General features: G+C 40.7%; 1 protein-coding gene and 1 non-coding gene across 6 annotated transcripts; both read right to left on the bottom strand.

The window, feature by feature from the left end:
* Positions 1–1082: 1082 nt before the first annotated feature.
* Positions 1083–19887, bottom strand: KATNA1 (katanin catalytic subunit A1). Of its 5 annotated transcripts, none has more exons than XM_059469608.1 (11): positions 19641–19887; positions 14138–14312; positions 13277–13434; positions 12315–12498; positions 10347–10468; positions 8882–8987; positions 8388–8546; positions 7146–7272; positions 5447–5581; positions 5046–5172; positions 1083–1423 (listed from the first exon to the last, which is right to left on the bottom strand). In XM_059469608.1, exons 2-11 carry the CDS (start codon positions 14306–14308, stop codon positions 1225–1227), a joined length of 1488 nt encoding a protein of 495 aa, XP_059325591.1. In that variant the 5' UTR covers positions 14309–14312; positions 19641–19887; the 3' UTR covers positions 1083–1224. The 5 variants fall into 5 exon arrangements, with proteins under 5 accessions (XP_059325591.1, XP_059325592.1, XP_059325589.1 ...); XM_059469609.1 differs by having other exon boundaries at positions 19787–19885; XM_059469606.1 differs by lacking the exon at positions 19641–19887 and adding an exon at positions 19161–19299.
* On the bottom strand, positions 19548–19618 carry TRNAG-GCC (transfer RNA glycine (anticodon GCC)). The gene has a single exon. It is a non-coding gene; the product is annotated as a tRNA-Gly (tRNA).
* Positions 19888–20200: the final 313 nt, after the last annotated feature.

Genomic DNA, 20200 nt, shown 5'->3' with positions numbered 1-20200 from the left:
AACATAGCCATGAATGTCAGGCACATGAACAAGATGCTCACAATAATGGCATTTACACAGCTGTGTCTCTGAGATGCACTTGCCTCCTACTCAGACTGCAACTCTGCATTACCATTATGAACAGGAATTCCACAGCCAGCTTTATACAGCACGGATCTACCAGCTGGTACAAGTCCAGACCTATTTGATTAATGAAAAATAATGAAGTTTACCCATAAGCAGAGCTACAGCTGGCTGCACTGGGAGGAGCTAGCAGGAAGAAATGTTTCCCAAACAGCAGAAGATGGATAGAAATTAAAGGCGGTTTAGTTACAATTACCATTGTTCAGCACAATCTAAAGTTATTACCTGGATGGTTACTGCAGAATCAGACAATAAGTGGCATGGAGAAGCAGTTAAGTAATGACAAATGAGAATTTAGATTTTATGTCAATTGTAAAGTCAGGGTTATAAACTGAGCACAAACACAACACGTGCTGCCTTACCAGAATAACCGTGTAAACCAGGACCCAACTCACCAGTCTAACGTTTTGCTGCTTGCAGTACCAGACAGTCAAGGGAGAAACACCTATTGCAGAACTAATGCCAGAAAGCTTTTGATTTCTCAGACTAACAAGGAAACTACACATGTGACAGCATCACTGCTGGCTGCACAGAATTAGTTTACACGAGCTGGATGTATTTTAATATTATTTAACAGCTACTGTAAACCCATGATGATCTTAACCCCTTGCTCAAATTTCACTAACTTCATTGACTGTTCCAGCATGACCATTGCCGTTCCACATCTCAGCATTTGCACAGGTTCTTTAACAACAGTTTAAAGGTAGAGTTCTCCAAGATTTAAATCTGTGTAACGGCATCTTGTTTGTCCCATTTTCAAGTTCCCAGCATCCCTGACTCACTTAAAAGTGCTAGCCTGGGGGGTTTTATTGACACAAAAGCAATTTTCCAAGAGTAAATACTGATGAAAGGAGTCTGAGTATTAAAGTAATTTTAAAATATCTTGAAAATCAGATACCATCAGCATTTGAGAAAAATGGGTGACTTCTGAGCTAGTTCAGAGAGAGCTAGGCAGAACATGCATTTTAGAAAAAAAATTTATTTAGAATCTGTTGCTCTTAAATTACAAAAGTTAAAAAGAGCACGCAGTGCACTGACAGATCACCGATTACTTCTAAAGCTGTTTTAAGACATAAGGTGGTTTCTTCCAGAGAACACAACTCAACATGATCCAAACTCAACTATCCATTTCTCGTATTTCTCAATGTCCGCAGCAGAAACAGATTTAGAAACTTTCTTCAAAGCTATTTCAAAGTCTTCCATAGTTGTTGGCATGTGCATTTCATCTCGAGGAAGATTTCTGATTTCTTCTGGTGTCAAGCCTTCAATACGCCTCCTCATAGCCATCAATGATGCATCTCTGGTCAGGAGGGTGAGAAAATAAAATCATTACTCAATGCAGGATGGTGAGTTCAGTTGTTTGAAAGGCTCAACACAGCATTCCAGTTAAGCTGCTGCATTCAAAAAGATTCAATCAAGAACTGTAAACTTTTATGGGAATATCTCCAAGTGCTTGTACAAGCTACAATACCATGTTATCCATATTTTTCAAACATGGCATTATCCTCACTGGATATCTGAAGAGCTACTATTCATAGGCTAGGCAAAAGAGGTAAAGACAAACTGACTGAGGTAAAGACAAGCTGATGTCACTGCATGCCTATGATGCAGCTGCTGTTTACAGTATTTCTAAATAGGAACAAGGCAATAACAATTCCACTCCTCCTAGATATAGAAGGAGTAGCTGGAGTGTTTTGAATGCTTCCTGGTTTGAACAGGAATCCCACTTCAAAGATGGGGAAGTCAACAGTATCTACCTCCAACCTCTACACTCAAAAGCTAAATGTTAAATAACAAAATCTGTTCTGTCTGTAGCTCCTCAAACTTCAGGCCCTAATGAGCACTAAGCACTTTTACAAGTGTGTCATTTTCTTTAGTGTTAGGTTTGACTAAATTTAGATTTCCAGCAGTAACTCTAGTGGCAGCAGGTGATAGCTAGTGAAGTGATAATTAGGTAACACTGGAAGGCTGAAGTTCCTGCCAATTCATTGTTACAGATCTAATAATAACAAGAAAACGCTGCTAATCTAACAGTATAAAAGATGGAACTGTAATCTGGGTGATATCACAATGGTATGTTGTGTCATGTAAGAAGGTGAGAATCCAAAGAGAGAAAATCTTAAACCTTGTCTTCCAGAAGGACTTAGAAAAATGGTTTGAGTATGCTCTGTTTCAGTACCATCCCCCCCTCCCGCTAAAGGAAACCATAACTGTCAGACTTCAGGAATTTACTAAAGAACTCACAGAATCACAGAATATTCAAGCTGGAAGGGACCCACAATGATCATCAAGTCTAGCTCTTAAATGAATGGCCTGTACAGGTATCGAATCCACAACCTTGATATTATTAGCACCATGCTCTGAGCTCATCTCAGTGTTAAGTAATAAATTAAAATCTCTTAATACAGGAACTAAAATTTCAGAACAACCAAAAGATTGTCTCGTTGAACTCCATCTCAACCAAGTATCACCACCCTTCACTGTTACACCATCATTTGTAAACCATAAGCTATTGTTACACAATGGGTTGAGGGGACACTCCATGCATCTAATTTGCTTGCAGACAGCAGTTAAAAAACCCAGAAAGTCCTGCAAAAACAATCCAGCCAACCAGCAACAATCCCATCATACACCTTAACACACTGATAGAACAGAAGTGCAGCTGCCACCACTTCCTTTTGTGAAGTCATTTTATGGACAGTCATTCCAAACTGAACTCCTGGTGCTTTCTCAAATGCACTCTTAGTGCCTGAAGAAGCATCAAAACCCTATTCAAAAAACAGGCAGCCACCCACTGCCAGACACAGCAGGGACCAGTTCTGTTCTAAAGGCCTTTCAACACTGACAGTCCACCCAAAACAACCGTCCAAAGTTAGTTCATACTCACAACTAATCTGCAATTTGGGTGCATTTTGTATTTCCTGGATTTTAAAATGAAGGTTCACCTTCATTTCCCCCTGATTATATGCTGACTGCTACCAACTGTAGTGTTACCTCTGACTGGTTTTCACTCTGGCTCAGCAAACTTTGGACTTCACCTCCAATTCTTTAAGATAGGAGGGTAATTTCAGTAAACCAGAGCTCTTGGCTTGTGCCACTAGCAAGGACTGACAGAGTATACAAGTTTCAACTTTACCCTGCTTCTATCCTGAGAGCCTGAACCGCAATAAAGCACTTTTAAATCATCCACATATTTTTGTCTCAATGGAAATGAAACAATCCTATCCAAGAGCTATTGCTCCTGACACCATGAACAAAGTGTAAATACACAGTAATATGAGTACTTTCTTAGTGATTTCAAACTATGTACATCCAAATCTCAGTTCATCTGGATTTCTGCTTGCTGCCACCTCAGTCATCACTTCAGAGATGGCCACAAACAGAAGATTCAGATGTTTCCTGTGGTTTTTTTGTCTGTTTGCCTTTTTTTTGAAATAGTATTTGTACAAAGGGGCTTTGGTTAAAAAAAAATCAAAATTAATTATGCACAAATACATACACACATAAATTTCACTGAAAAACATTACAAGTATTTTAATTTCTAAAATAATCGTATTGATATTCAGTATAAAATTAATTACAAACAACAAACACTGAACAGACTGGAGGAGACAAACTGCAGCTAAAATGCACAAAGCAGCAGACCAAATAAATTCTCTTTCATATAACATGAACCTATTAGCACAAACTCCTTTCAAAGCAGAACCACAGATCAAAAGAACACCAGAAATTCATCTCACAAACCTACAAAATTAAACAAATCTCCACAACACTGATTCAGAACAACTAACATACCATTCTTTTCCCAGACAGTGTGCAAGGTTTGTTCAGGAAACTCCACTGAGGCTCCAAACTTTTAGCTCAGCCTGCAGTGGCCCTGCTGACAGAGCCTTGGTGGCAGCTTTGTGTACAAGCTTTGCTTTCATCCCTGTGGCACAGCACATTCCTCTCAGCTGCACTGACACTGTCCGCAGAGCCGCGTTTACAATCTAGGCAAGAAACGGAGCCGCGTTGGAGGGAGCAGCCAGAGGTGCTTTTACTCCAGCTCTCTCACCCTGCCCAAAGCACACACAGGTTGGGCTGGAGCAGCTGGGAGCTCAAGCCCTGCCCTGCCACACTTCAGTGCTACCTCCAAAGCCTGAAAGCAGCTTTAGACAGGTGCTCTTCAGTTCTCTGTCCCCTACTGCAGGTCTCACAGCTTGCCACTGCCACAGCTGTGCCAGTGCAAGTCTTTGCTGTAAACAGGACAGCTGACACTCATCTCTTAACAGAACAGTCCTCTCCTTCCCTTCCCTTCTATTTTCTTTGAAAAATTGGAAAGAATTAGAAGATATTTTTAGTCAATTATTTCAGGAATCTAGGCTAGAGAACTGGCCCACAAACAACCGTATGCCAACAGTACTGAGGAGACAGGGAAATGAAGGAGGTAGTAGAAAACTTTAGTCAGTCTCATCACAAAACCAATGTGCTGGCTACACAGCTCTTGTACCATCACACAAGATTGTACGCCTTTTCCATATAATGCAAGAAGAAAACTCCATGGTTTTACTTTAGTTATTCCAACCTATATCACTGTTGTCTCTCACATGGATTTCTGCAGCAATCATATAGCCCAAGCAGAATGACTGCAACTCCACAAATTAACCATCCTCTGGATAATCCTCATGCATGGAATTTAGTCTACGTGAAGGAAGGTGGAATTTTACCTAAATCACAGCTTACTAGATTACTAGGTTGCAACTACTCTCCAAATGGAAATTTAGGTACATATTAATGCAGTATTTCACCCTTTAGCCATACATAAAAGACAAGTTACAGTCTATTTTTATCCAATAACTTTAATCCTGTGAACTGGCCACATTACAAGCAGTTTTCCCAAAGTTTGCAGCAGTAGTAACACAAATGATGCAATGCCAGCTTACCTGCATACATTGGTAATGTCTGCACCTGAATAACCCTCCATCTTCTCAGCTATGTTTGCAAGGTCAACATCATCAGCCAGTTCCAGCTCTCGCAGATTTATTTTGAGGAGTTCCTCTCTGCCTTTGGCTAATCACAGAAAAGAAAATTGAGTCTGTACAATTTCCTTTTTGAAGATAAACAATAAATTGAAGGAGGATAAGAGGAAAGAATGAGAAAAAGGACACTGCACTTGCTACAAGGGTAAATGTTCATGTTTAGATTTCAACTGGTCCTGAATCCATAAGTGAATTTGCATACATGTATCAATTAGATTTTTAAATCAAGTGATCAAAACTAAAGGAATGTTGATAAAGTTTAGATTTTAGAATTTTTAACCATTCCTCTCCCCAATTCTTCATACCTGATGGTAAAGGAATGTAAATTCTCTTTTCTAGTCTCCGTCTTAGGGCTTCATCAATATCCCAAGGAAAATTAGTAGCAGCAAGTACCATGACCATCTTAGAAGGATCATCATTTTCAGTAGCCCCCCCAACACCTGCAGTGAAGAAAAGAGGAGGTAAAATATACATGTTTATTGAAATTTCATGTATAGAGAAAACACTTCTGCAGTACCAAAGCAGAACTGTACTCTACTGCACTTTAATGGGCCCAAGCATAACAGAATCACCAAGCACAACAGAGTTTGCTTTTCCATCTCTGTGAGAGCCTGCAAGCATGAATGGAAGCCTGGTTTGAACAGCAGCAGGGGCACAGGGCACTGCTCAGACCAGGAAGTTCCTCCCTATCATGGCCAGAATGGTTTTACAGCAGAGTTGTTTGTTTGTACTTCTGCCACAAGAGTGGTTCAATTTTCACACTGACATCTTGTAGCAGCCGGTGAGGAAACAAAGCAACGCCCAACACCATCACCACACCAAAACCAACAAACATCCCCCACAGTATTCACCAACAGCCACACCAAGGCAGCATGATTCCCCTACAAGGTGCCTTCACTTCTCAAGTCCAGCCAAAGGTTTCATATGTACAGGTGGACTGTGCAATCTGCTGAAGCGAATGTTTAAATTTGGTGGACTAAATCACAACTTCTTAAAGAGAAGAGAACACCTCAGTTTATAAACACTATGAATCTGTTACAAGGGGAAGAATGTAATTTCATTAAAGTTGCTACTCTCTAGATCTACTGCTTTTGCTTAGAACAACAGGATTGGGCTGTGGGACAGCAGCTGCACCTAGTCTGCCTGAGAGTCTGCATATAAAACACAATTTATTAATGCTTAAGTAAATGGATTGAAATAGTTCTTACTAATAAAATCAGATTATGTACATACTTGATATGAGAACAGTATTAGAGCTCTGCTGCTCTTTAAAGACAAAAATAAAAGGGTACGAACATCAGAGAAGGAGAAATAAATATGCAAATCTTCTGACTCATGGAATTCTATCACAAAGCAGACCATAGATTAGCACTTCTCAGTAGTTCCTTTCCTTCTCTCTGCTACCCAGAATATAAAATGGAGGCTCTCTGTAGCAACTCTGCATTGTTACCTACTTTTGAACTTCGTTATTTTGTGAAATTTTAGCCACGTATTTGTAGTGAAATCAGTATTTTAAAATGAAAACTCTCCCAACCTTCTCTTCTATAAAACAGAAGATCTTCATTTGTTATTTATGTTTTTTAGAAGAAAAAGAGATCCCAAAGAAGTGAAATGTAATGCTGCCTTTGAAGTTTAAATAAAAATAGGTAACAGTTCTGTTGAAGCAGTTTTTACTTAATTTTCAAGAAGTGAGTGAAATGCCAGGCAAAGACTGAGAGAAGCAGGTTTTTTGGGGTTTTTTCTGCTGCTCTTTTGAAATCTTCTATTTTCCACTTAATCTTCCTTATTCTGAGTCACCAATACAAGATCATAGCTCAGAGGCCAAAAGATCATTAAATAATGTCACTTGTGCCTTTTAACCCCAATTTCATGTACAGCTTTTGAAAAACTGCTTCTGAAGAATGAAGTTTTGTTTTGTTTTTTTTTTTTGTTTTTTGTTTTTTTTTTTTTCCTGTCCCTCAAGTTTCCTGCAGTCCAGTAGTTCCCAGTGATCAGGTTATTTACCATCCATCTGAACTAGCAGTTCTGCCTTCACACGTCGGCTGGCTTCGTGCTCCTCCGAAGTTCCCCTGCGGCTACAGATGGAGTCAATCTCATCAATAAATATGGTTGTTGGGGCATAAAATCGAGCCTGGAGAAAGCCAAAGATAAAGCACAAGCTGAAATAGCAGTTCACTCCCATTTAAGAAGTAGCAGCATATTCAGAGCTGAGTAATGATGTATTTTCCCCAGGTATCAAACAATCCCCACCATTCCCCCTCAGACCCCAGCCCTCAGGTACAGAGCAGCTGTGCATTCATTCAGAGCCTTTGAGGAGAAGGGCTTTTGGCAAAGTTCTGTAGTTGCTAGAGCTCAAAACAAACATTTCATAAGCCATAGGCTGTTTCCCACATTAGGAGTAATATTTTAAACTGTCAAAGTCATCACAGATTGCTTGAATAGTATTTCAGTTAAAGCCAGGATGAATGTTAAGCTGGGACATCAGGACATGGAGCCTGTCCAAGAGACAGGTCAACTGCAAAATACCTGACCTTTTTGAAAACAAGAGCATTTAAAGACAAGGATCCAGGATAATAAAAGCTATTGTATTAGAGCAGTTGAGATGCTGTTCATTGTGTTACCTGCATTTTTGAACAATCACATTAAATGAGCTGGTATCCTGCCTAACAAACTATAATGTAAAATATCTTTTATTTCTTTCCTTTTCTGACTATTGTAATTTTAACTCTGCTGTCCCCTTCAGTACTGGGCACCCTAGCAAACACTGCACACACACCTGGTAACACATGGGAAAAAAAGACAACTATTTTCTGAGTATTATTTCAAGTATTATGTGCTCCAAAGCCAACTACAGTTTGGAAGGCCACTTCTTTTAACCACAAACAAAAAACCACCCACAAAAACAACAAAGCACACAACCTAAATAGGTTCTCACTCAGAAAGCAATTAATTCCATCCCTAAATTTCCATTAAGTCTGTTCTGCAGCACTCACCAGCTTATAGTGAGCTACTTCTAATGTAGCAAGCTAACCCTGAAAATAAAAGACTACTTATTTTTCAGCTTTTATAAATCCATTTAGGAATAATCTTGAAATGCAAATGGGCAAATCAGAAATGCCTCCAAGCATTCCCAGCTTGGGGAGCTGTTTATATATGCTGTAAGTTTGAAACCTTGGTAAGGTTTCACTGTTCCAAAGGTGAATCTACTTCATTATCTCCCTGTTCATGTTCAGAAACTTAAATCACCATTTCAAACAGCAGACGAACAAGTTTCTCAGATTCTCCTCTGTATTTTGAGGTAAGTGTGGAAGAAGAAACATTGAAAAAAGTTGTCTTGCATTCAGTGGCTACAGCTTTTGCTAGGAGGGTCTTTCCAGTACCAGGAGGACCAACCATCAGCACACCCTATTAAAATAAAAAAGAACCACGTTTAGGACAAGAATCAAACCAGAGAATTTTACAGTTTGTTTAGTGTAATAGTAAACTACTGGATGTAAGTTTTCCCTTGAGAAGTTATTCAGAGGTAAGTAATTAATGTCATTGCTCACTAGCAAACACCTAGCTGAAGACAGTGTGCAGGTATCTGACTGACATCTTTATTTTGTTATTACTTACAATAAATTTTGTAACTCAAACACAAGAGGAATTTATTTAAACTGTGAAACATTTGAAATTTCTTTTTCTGCCAAGATCCAATCTCAAAATCCTACTTATGATCACAGGAGCATATTTTTTCATACCTTCCATGGTCTTCTAATCCCCTTGAAGAACTCTGGCATCCACATTGGTAAAACTACAGCTTCCTTAAGCAGCTTTTTGGCTTCTACTAAATCAGCAATGTCATCCCTGACAAGAAATAGAAAGTTGTTTGACAGATTCAGACAGCAGGCAAAAGAATCACTCCACAGCTCAAAAAACCACACAATTAAACTTATTACACATTGGTTCTCCCATAAACCTAATTCATTTTCCTGAATTATTTATGTTCTAAAGGCAAAAGCCTGTAACAGCTACAACTGGCATCTGCCTGGCAGACTCTGGATGGATGCAAAAGCAAAAGCAACTGTGAACTATTTCATTAGAGCAACATTGTCAGTATTCAGAGAAAGACAAGCAGAAGAAAGCAGGTTGGTTAAACTTAGGCTAACTACCAATTATGCTTTCTTGTTTTGCTGAGAGGTTGGATGTCCCTGAAACTTAAAATACCATCTTTCATTGTTAAAAGAACAACTTGCTGAAGATGGAGCAGAATTAAACATGATTTTTAGAATTATTTTTCAGAGTTACAAAAGTATGAATTCTTAGATACCTTATAGGCCGGTCTTATTTCCTTGAAAATAACTTCCAGGGCATTCCTCCTATCAGCATGTGCCCAAGTAACATTTTGGTTTCAAAACACATCTATATGAAGAACTAGTTTAAAATCTGAAGTAGTAACTTAGGATTCAGTACAAAAACTGAAACATACATTTAAATATTAAACTGAAATACAAGGCAGTTGCATGCACAAAAAGTGTTTTGTGGGACCGTTGGATTTTTTTTAAAGCCTACTTTATTTGCCAGAAGAATTTTGCTCATTTAATCCTCCTAAGCTTGGAAACATTTGGAACACAAAGCAACTTTTATATAAGGTTTAATATTTAAGACATTTATGTAAAGGTACTGGCACAGGGTTATATTTTATACTAGTGGCCACATTACATCCAGCAACATTTCAAAGGGTTCCTATATTGACATAACTTATTTGTTAATCAGTTTTCTGTCTTGATATGCCCCAGAGTAGCAAAACAGATTTCAAATAAAGATACTCTTTTTCAGTGTAAAAGTTTCTAATTTCTGTCAGTGTATCACAAAAATTGATCTTAGGACTCTCTTTCAGAAGCTTTGTATGGCCAAGTTGGACAAGACTTTAGGCAACCTGATTTAGAGAAAGATGTCCCTGCAATGGCAGGGGACTGCTTTAGCTGATCTTTAAAGGTCTGTCCAGCCCAAACTATTATATGAATATATGTGGGGAAAAAAGTTTTTTGAGTTCTAGAAGTATTCAACTACGTAAAAAGTTTAGTTGCCTGTTTAAAGGCAATAAGGAAAACCTGTATGTACCTTTTTATATGCAAGTATCTGTTAAAATGCTTAATTCTTGTCATAATCACATGAGAGGAAACAGAAACAGCTCAAGAGATTAGCAGCAGTACTCAAACTTACCATCGGATGTTGGGATTCTGAGAAATGATATCTCTTTCCAAAGCTTCTACTAAATCTTTGTCATATCCAGTACTATCAAATTTCTTTGGTTCAGACTCTGAAATCTCAGATGTGGATTTGGTCTACATATAAAGGATATAACAATGTAAATACATAACAAAGGCCATACTACTAATGAATTTTTACCGTAAGTCCACAATAGCATCGTATTTTTAGAAGGTGGCAACATAAACCAGCATGAAAATTATGAAGCATCTGTACTACACCTACACTGCAGGATGGATCTGTGTGTTTCACCCAGATTTCTGTACTGCCCTGGGTCCATTTCCTTCTCCCCAAAGCCAGCAGGTTGTACTGATGCAGTTTCTTTGTTTTGGTACCTCATCAAAACTCCATACACCTATCCCAGTGTAACAATTTCTGCCTCTTCTCCCACAGAAATCTGAAACTATCTGAGACACAGTAAGGGAAAATTATGTGTAAGACTGGACCAAACTGTCACACTGAGAGTATCTCAAATTCTCAAAGTGTAACAAATATGTATGTGTGTTCCACAAATATGGGACACAAAAAAAAAAAAAAAATTAAGCATGATTTCCACATGTAGAATGAGCAATGGTGAGGCCAGAGGGGTAAAACCAGAGCTAATTAACTGATACAGAAGCATGGACATGAACAGCAGAGAAGCAGCTCTGCAGCAGAGTCAAAGCAAAGAAGCTACATAGTAGAAAGGGCTCAAACAGCAGAGACCATGCAACTGAAAGGAAATAAAATTCACTAGACATACCCTGGTTTTATACATTTAACAGCAAGCACTGGTGATGACAGAACAACTGTAAAAGAGAAAAAGAGACCTATCCTGTCTCTCTGTGGTTATATTTGATGGGGAGAGGATTATCACTCAGAAGCAATCTAATTTAGCTCCTAATAAAGGTAGTAGCTTACGCAGCTAAACAATTCCACCCTTGTAGACTATATTTTCTCCACAGGCCATGCACCTTGCCACAACTTAAGGCTGCTGAAGGTAACAAACTACTGCATGGATATCTGATTTATTTAGACCCTGGAAAGCAATGAATCTACTGTTTCCTGTATGGTCTCTTACCTTGGTCATCTGCTAAATTTATGGTGACCAAAATTAAAGCACTCTGCCAAGAACAGATCACAATTCAAGAATACTGGTGTTTTGTTCATTTACAACTAAGAGAGCCAGCAATGTATCTCAAAAGAAAAAAAAAGAAATAAAAGGCAAGAGTCTCATTTAGAGATGAAGTTAATCTTGATATGCTTTGGAAGAGGCAAATCAATCTTGGTTTAAATTATACTCAAAGCAATTATGCCACAAAGACATTCCATGTGAATGAGCTCCACCAGGCTCAACTTCAGAAATTCAGTGATACAATTTTAAACAACTGCCTTCAAGCTGCAGTAAAGATGTCACAGAAGCACAGAATGGGTCAGGCTGGAAGAAGCCGCAGTGGGTCATCTGGTCCAACCTCCCTCCTCAAAGAGCATCATCCCAGAGCACATGGCACAGGATTGTGTCTAGACAGTTCCTAGTATCCCCAGTGAGGGAGACTCCACAACCCCTCTGGACAACCTCTTTGTTCCAGTGTGTGGTTACCTACACAGTAAAAAAGTGCTTTCTCATGTTCAGGTAGAGCTTCCAGTTCCTGCCTGCTGCCTCTTGTCCTGTTGCTTGGCACCACCAAGAAGAGCCTGGAAATACCCTCTTGGCACCCACCTTCAGATACATTTACTAGATCCCAACTTCCCAGAGCGATTGTTTGTTTTTAATTAATCCATAACCAGCACCGTGCACAAAGAAAAGACACCTTACAAGGTGAGATTCAAATCAGCACACTGACATGAAGAGAAGAAACATTTTATAGGCATTTTACAATACAGTCAGTAGTAAGAAAGCACAACTGAGCTTCTCAACTCCACAAAGTTAATTTTCAAGCTTACCTTTTCCTCTTTTCCTTTGTTTTGCTGGTCCTTTTTCTCCCGGCTGCGGACCGCCTTCCCTTTATCGCTGGGGTTGCGCGAGGACGGGCGGTGGGAGCCCCTGGCAGCTGCACCCGCGCGGTTGCTGTGCCCTCTGCAGTCACTGCACGGAGCCGACTGACGCTTCCTGGGCCCGGGCGAAGCTCTGGTTAGTTGTAACATATGCAAAAGCCTCAGTGTAAAGCCACTGGTGAGCACCACATAACCAAATCAACTGGCTACAAACTGAAAAGCCACATGGCTCAAGATAAAAATCTGTATGTCAGAAACAAGACAGGCATTTTTAGATAGTGACTGAAAATCCATTTTCCTTGTGCCACAAGCTCAGGGTTCACCTCAGGGTTAAAACAAGTGCCTTGCTTTGCATATTTCATCAGTAGAAGTAATATGGAGATTAAAAAACATTAACCAGCAAACAATAATTTGACAATACAGCTAAAGTAATCTAACAACCACTTTCTGTCAAAATGCACAGATTCTGTGTCTGCTTTGCACATACTCTTGTCTCCTCCTTCATGCTACCACTGGCATGTGTTAGAACTTCTAGTGAACCAAGTCAGATAGCTACTCACAAAAAAAGGCAAAAAAACCAAACAAAAAGACACACAGAACAATCTCTTTAGCATCCTGAATCAGCTAATTAACACCAACAGAGAGAAAAGTGAAATAAAAACTCAAAACCAAAAACCAAACAACTCAGGGAACAGTGTGAGGGGGGAAGAACCTTGACATTAGCCAGAACTATGTAAGATAAAACCCTCAGAACATCCACCTGACACCTCCTTCACCACAAATGGTGTCAAGCTACTGGTGCGAGTGTTACACACCTAAGCTCAAGAACAAGAATTACACCACAACAGGCTGAAGTCCAAGCACACTTTGTCCTGATAAATATTAATTTAGGTCTCCAGGTTTCCTCTTACCTACGTTCAGCAGGTACTGGCAAAGACCACACTTCTGCATCCTGAGCTGGTAATTCTTGTTGTGAGGCTTTCAATGGAGTATTGTCTAGTTTAAAACTCTCCAGTGTTTTCATTATATCTTTCACATGCTTAGCTTCCACACTTATCTCCTGCCAAACCTAATTTAAAAAAAAAAAAAAGGTAGATGAAGCACATTGGAAATAAGTTTGTAACAGTCCTCTGTTCAAGCCCATGAAATGCCTGGATGGATTCCACAGGGTTTAATGAGCTACCTAATTCTACTTCAATAAACAAGAAATATGCACATTAGATATTAAGGAGGCTTTTCTGTCTTCCTCAGCACATTTAAAGAACAAACGAAGAGATTTTGGATTTAATATCTAGGAGACTTTTGACAAATTTTGCAGACTAAAGAGGTATGACAGAACCTAACAGACTGAATATCAATCAAAAGTATCAACCTAATAGGCAGAATATCAGTAAAAACAAAAAAGGGTTTTTGTTGAGGAGAAATTATCAACTTGCTGTTAAGGACCTTAGTCCCACTAAAACATTGAGGGAAATAAGACCCTAAAGAGACCAGGCTAAAATCTTGAGCATAGCAGGGGTACTCATCAGCATAGCTGTCAGGGCAAACAGTGCACAGAGCCATGTTCCACTGACTGCTCTGCCACTGTCAGACAAAGAAGTCATTAAGATGACTTAAACAAGTCTATATATCAAAAAAGAAGCCTATATATAACAACACCAGTATATGAAAGAATGGGGTAAGTATTTTTACATTTTTGTTTGCAGTAAGATAGGCAATTCCTGCTACTTCAATGCTTTTCCCTCAAAATGTCCCAGAAAAGTGCTATTTACCTGCTGCCACTTCTGTTGCAGATAGGTATCTCTCACAGAGTACAGATACTTATTCATTTGGTCGAGAACTCCCTGGTAGTAGACCATGGCAGAGTCGTAATTTCCCAGTAAGGCATATTCACGGGCCAACTTCACATTCTCAATGATCATAACAAGGCTCATGTTCAACATGAAGCTGAAAAAAAATAGGAAATATTAAAGAAGTAAAAACCAACTGAGGACTGAAACAATTTTTTGCAAGTATTTTCATATGCTTATTACCTCATTTGGTATATCAAAACATAGAAGCTGAGAAAACACTGGTTACAAAAAAAGATCTAAAATGAATGTCATACATATAAAATGCTAATTGATGTTCTATTAGTAGAAATTAAGCTTTTCACATCACAGCTTTGTTTCTTGTCATGGAGATTCTGTCAAAAAGCCCATGTAAGATATACAGATTTAAATATATTATTACAAGTCACAGTTGCATACTCTCCTTATCTCTTTATTCTACTGCAAGGTAAACTAGTATTTTACTGTGTCTGGCCGGTCTTGTGTGGTTTAAAAAAAACCACCAATCAAGCAGTAAATAAAAGCCCTTCCTCCTAATGCATTATGTTTTGTTAATTTTTTTTTGCCTTAACATTCTGTGCATGTGAGTTTTAATAATTTGATTTTGCCTTGTGAAAAACACTATTCTTCTATTAGCTTGATTTTACAATTCTGCATTTTTATTTAATGTTTCTCTGAACAAATATCCACCTTCCATGCCCAGCTTGCAGCTTCCTATCACCTTCCTTCTTACACCTACAAAGAAATCCCTGAAAAACATCAAGGCTGTTTAAGTTATCACTGAAAGGTAAGTAAAAGCCACAATTAAACATTTAGTGTGCAACCACCCATTCTATTTAACACACTGTTCAAACCATGCTGTTTTTCCCTGTCGGTGATGCTTGTTTGTGTTTTTTTGGAGCAAACATCATAGACTGTGACTACTTCCACTTCACAGCACTAACAGAATCTGCACTTTTAGATTAGAATAGTACAGAAATATTAATTATACAAGTACAGTGTAAGCAGAAGCAGCAGAAGTAGACTCATTCTTTACAGTGCCATTGTTCCTGTGGGAACAGTTGTCCCACATTACTGTCAGTTTCTTACATACCCCAGCCCCTTCTTCTCCAACACACTCGTGCTGTCTCCACTTTTCTTGTCTCTTACACATAAGCATTTCCCCACTCTCCTCATAATTTCCTAACCAGGCACAGAAAACATTAAAATCAGCAAAAAAACACGCCTGCAAGAGAGTCATCCTGCTCTCATTTTGGTACCTGTACCCAGTGCCAGGAAGAAGCAACTGCAGACAAGCAACTCCAGCTAAGCCCTGGGATGAAGCATACTTGATACAGATCAACTATTTAAAGAATGTAAGAGGCACTAAATTCACATGCGCAATGAACAGACTTAGGCTGAATATATTTCAGGACCAGGTCAGGGTCAAGATTGGACATTTTATCAGAGGTTTCAGAAACCACCCTTTGCACACACCTGCCAACCTATTGCTAAAATGTGAGCTCTCCACTGTAAAGAGGGGCTGCTAAGTACAAATCAAACATTTTAGAGCTTTCACTCCTTTTCCTGTCCCTTCCCAAGTAGTTTCACACACAGAAACATAGCTCAGGCATTCCTGAGCCACCATCCTCTTCTTTATTTGCTTCCTTCCTCTTCCTTCCCCAGCTTCCATGACAGCAAATAGCTGCTGTCAAAATTTTCAGTCCAGAGCAGCAAAACTGACAGCAGCAGAGCTGAAGAGGGGCCTCTGAGAGCCCCCAGCCATCCCTGCACAGGGGACCCGCGGGCTGAGAGGGAACCTGCTATCACAGAACCTGCACGCTGTAATCTCACCCCAGCCACACGCTCGCCCAGCTGGCCATGATGCCTACAAGCTGATACAGTAAATGTGACCACCAACTACAAAGATTAACGCGTCCCAAGCTAATTAGGCTTTGGAGACCCAGTTTGGCTTGGGAGTTTTGTTGGTTTTAACCTCAGGAGAAAGAGCCTGAGGATGTTTGCCAACTGCTGTATGGATATCACACAGATGTCAAAGTTTTCTCTGCTGTATTTAGGAGCGAGCTTTTCCACTCCTGCTCATCCTACCAGATACACCTGTTTGCCTGTGCTGAGAACTCAAACTGATGACTAACACTGCTGAAATCACAAGTTGAGCAAGATGCTAATAGACATTTTAAAAATCAAGTAATAGCAAGTTACTAAAACCAAACTAGACTTTTAAATACAGAGGGAAGTCATAGGTAACTTTTTTCACTGAATGCTGTAGGAGCAATCCAAGCAGAACAGCAACTTTATATATACAGAAAAAGAATAAAAAAGTTTATATAAGAATTGTTTTCATCTGGAAATGTGAAAGTAACTAGAATTAGGAAAAAAGTAACAACAAAACTAAAGAGGCTAAGTCAGAAAGCTTGGGACCAAAAGGATAGCACTGCACATAATGGAAGAGTCAAGGACAATTTCAGGTTAGAAAGCGCAGAGAACATAAGGACAGAAAGCAGAAACAGAAATGTAAGCACACTAAACTAGCAACTTGTGGGAAGAAAAAAAAGAAAAAAGAAGGTGCTCACCCAAGCTTATAGTGCTATTGGAATCTACCTGTGTCATTAGTACTATTGAAAATGCAAGATAATTTGGTTTAAACTAGAAAACCAATTTAATTTGTTGCTTCATCTTGACTCATAAGAGCAAAAGAGCTTGAAGTGGCTTCCAAACACAAGGCTCTTGAGTACAAGAGAGGCAGAAAAAGCTGCTGGCTCTGCTTATGTCTGGACATGCCACTGCTGCTGCCACAACTTCAGGCAGTGTCAGATCTGATACGCTAATGAGAGTCCATGGGTCTGCTGCACTTGTAAGCGAAGATGGTGAAGCAGCTCTAAGGAGGAAAAAGAAGAGTTACAGTACTAGTCTGAAAGCAGACTGAAGTTTGTGGCAGAAGGTGACAATACACTGGGGTAGCTCAGCAGGGTGGAGGACATGGGAGAGGCATGACTACACACGAATCCAGAGTTAGACCAGAACTGAAGGGATTAAAACTCTCACAAAACTAATCCTGCACTACTTAATAATCTTTAAAGTATTTACAAATACTTAGCAGTATCACACGTGTTTACAAATACTTGGTGCTATCACGTAACAGGATGTCAAAGCAGCACTTATCAGCCACAACCTTCCCATGAATCATGACCAGTGAAATTATCTATGTTCCAACAGCCACTGAAACAGAGAAGAGCCCATAAAGTTTACAGTGAACAGGATATAAGGAAAATAACCTAAGCACTTTGTCTTGCAAGTTTAATTCTTCACTGTGTACAAACACACAGACTTCACAAGAATAATCGCTCTTCACACCAGCTGTGGGTATATAAGGTTCCCTGAAATTAACCCACCTCTAGTTACAAAATACATTTTATCATTTGCTCCAAGGACCTAAAATATTTCCAGAGTATAGAACAGCCAAGTCCAGCAAGGGTTGAACCTAATAAAAGTTCAAGATCTCTTCAGCTTTGTTAGGTTGAAAGTAACAAAAAGCTCGAGATCCCTACGGCTTGTGAGAATGAGGTTTTGGAACTTATTTTTGTATTTCATTTGAAAGATACCAGCCATTATCAAGAACCATTATAACCATTATCAAGAAAACCCTGGGGACACTTCACGTTTTCCATAATAACTTCAAGAAATCATCAGTGGAAATGATTGCAAGTAATTTCTGCTCACAGTCACACGTTAGAATCCAGGAACATTGCATCAATCTCGTAACACAAAGAAGTCCCCCAAACTTTAAAAAAGAAGAGATTGACTGATAGTGTGTCAATTACTGTGGTGGACCTGCTGACTGGAAGGCACGAACCATACATGGAAAATACTTTCAAGGAGTTCTTCGCTCCAACCTTAATGTGTGCACTAAGCCAGAGCCTGAATTTTGGCAGAGCGCATATGTTTCCATTATTTCATCCTGCTATACAGGCTCTGACATCAAAGCAACCTGGTAATATTTGCAAAGTTCTCTTGGCAAGCCAGATGAGAAAAAAACACCCCAAAGTAACAGCTTTCAGGAATCAGTTTTTGCTGATGACACGATAGCCTGCATCACCTCTGAGATCGCTTCCACCTTTAATACTCTTTGTCATAACATCCATGGCATGCAACATTTGGTATCAACAAATGACTGTGTTGATTCCTTGGGAAGGAGAGCTGCCAGACTTAGTGGATACTAAACAAAATGGTTCTCACCCAGTTGCTGTATTTAACAGTAACGGTTGGCAGAAGAACAACCACCAGCAGCCACAAACATAAGCGTGGCTGGCTGGCAGTTTGCGGAAAACAAAAAACATTACAAAAATCAATCAACAGGTAGAGATACATGGGCGGCATGTGATTTTATGTTTTCCAGGCTAAACCTTTCAGAAGGCTTTACTAAACAGGCTTCTCCCCACTTCATGGGGGCTGGCATTCTTTTTGACGATCAGTGTTAAATTAACAAATTTCTCTGGCAGTTTAGAGAGGTCCGCGGGTGAACAGATATTTGAAATCGTTGCCTGCGATTTCAGCTCCGCAGAGAGCTTCTCTCTCTCTGGAGAGAAAACTTGCATCATCGCAGATTACTGCACATTAACAAAAAACTCCCAAACAACACAGCAGGTGGAGGGTGAAGGGAGACATAGGAAGCAGAGCTCCGTGCCCAGGCCAGTGCCAGCAGCCCCCGGAGCCCAGGCGGGCGGGCTGCGGGGCCGGGAGCGCCGGCCGCACCTGCGGGCAGCGACAGCCCCCGACGGCGCCGAGCACGTGTGAGCCACAGCCCCGGCACAACGAGCTCCGTGCTCACGGCTGTGGCGTCAGCAACCTCCGTGGCCCCTGGCCCTCCGGCCGCGGGGCAGAGCAGCCGGAGCCCGCCCGTGCCCAGGAACTCTCGGGGTGCCCCGCCACACGAGGCGCGGCTGTGGCCCCCCCGTCCCGGACCCACCTGTCCCTGCGGCCCGGCCGGACCCGCGGGCCCGTCCCGCTCACTTACTCCTCTCCGGAGCTCGCACCCGCGGCGGCGGCAGCAGCTCACGGCGGCAGCAGCCACGACCCCTCCAGTTCTTCCGCCCCCTTCCTCCCGCAGCGGCGCTGGCCCCGCCCCGGCCCTGCCCGCCGCCTCCTCCCGCCGCCGCCGGCAATTTTTGAAGGCAAATCCGGCTGCGTCACTTCCAGCCTGGTGGGACGGGGGAGAAGGTCCGCGCAGCCGGACCGACAAAGAGTTGGTGTCTCTTTGAGCGTTATGACTAAAAGCGAAGAGCTAGTTTGGTTTTAAATGTCAACAGCGGGGGGGAAAAAAAAAAAATTAACAAGGCGGCAAGAAAAGAGCAACTGCATTGGCCGGGAATCGAACCCGGGCCTCCCGCGTGGCAGGCGAGAATTCTACCACTGAACCACCAATGCTTGTGCGGATCAGCTCCTTTACCTTCACAACTCGAAGGTGACAAATGCGAATTTTTTTTGTCCCACTGTACTCGCCTAGAATTCTGTCCTGATGATCGAACGCGTTTCTTTGGCTATTTCTTTTCCGTAACAAATGTGAGTTTTGCCAAGTGAATAGCAAGCACCCACTTTTATCTACGTGTTCTTTGCTTGTGACTTGTCTGCACCTCTTCAAGCTTTCATAGATGGTGTCGTTCTGGGGAAGAAAACGCGTCTGAGTGTGCTGAGGAAAACCTGCTGCCGAGCGGAGTCAGACCAGGAAACTGCCCTTAAGTGTCCCTGATGCAGCAGTACCTCGTCACCTGTCTAAATAGACTCAGCTGCTTAGCAACAAATAGGATCTAAAGGTTGGGCACAAGGCAGGAGGTTTATGATAGTCCTTCAGGTGAACTCCAAACCTCCACAGCAGTATGGCATCCTTTAATTAAGTGTATCACATCCATTCTTACTCTCTTGTTACTCTATTTCTACCCATTCTTAAAGTGGCAGTTTTAGTCTATCCCTTTAACAAATGTCTATGTTTAAAACAATGATTCCTACATT

This window comes from Ammospiza nelsoni, chromosome 3 (assembly GCF_027579445.1).
Source record: "Ammospiza nelsoni isolate bAmmNel1 chromosome 3, bAmmNel1.pri, whole genome shotgun sequence".
Taxonomy (NCBI): domain Eukaryota; kingdom Metazoa; phylum Chordata; class Aves; order Passeriformes; family Passerellidae; genus Ammospiza; species Ammospiza nelsoni.
This window is presented reverse-complemented; position numbering and strand designations above follow the sequence as displayed.

What these genes read in the sequence shown, in the direction of transcription:
- KATNA1 (XM_059469608.1), bottom strand. Translation starts at nt 14,308, where the DNA reads ATGTTGAACATGAGCCTTGTTATGATCATTGAGAATGTGAAGTTGGCC. An exon ending in CCAGTACCTGCTGAACGTAG is followed by an intron (nt 12,499 to 13,276) that starts GTAAGAGGAAAC and finishes ACAACTAACCAG; the next exon opens with AGCTTCGCCCGGGCCCAGGA. An exon ending in GACATTACCAATGTATGCAG is followed by an intron (nt 1,424 to 5,045) that starts GTAAGCTGGCAT and finishes CCTCCTGACCAG; the next exon opens with AGATGCATCATTGATGGCTA.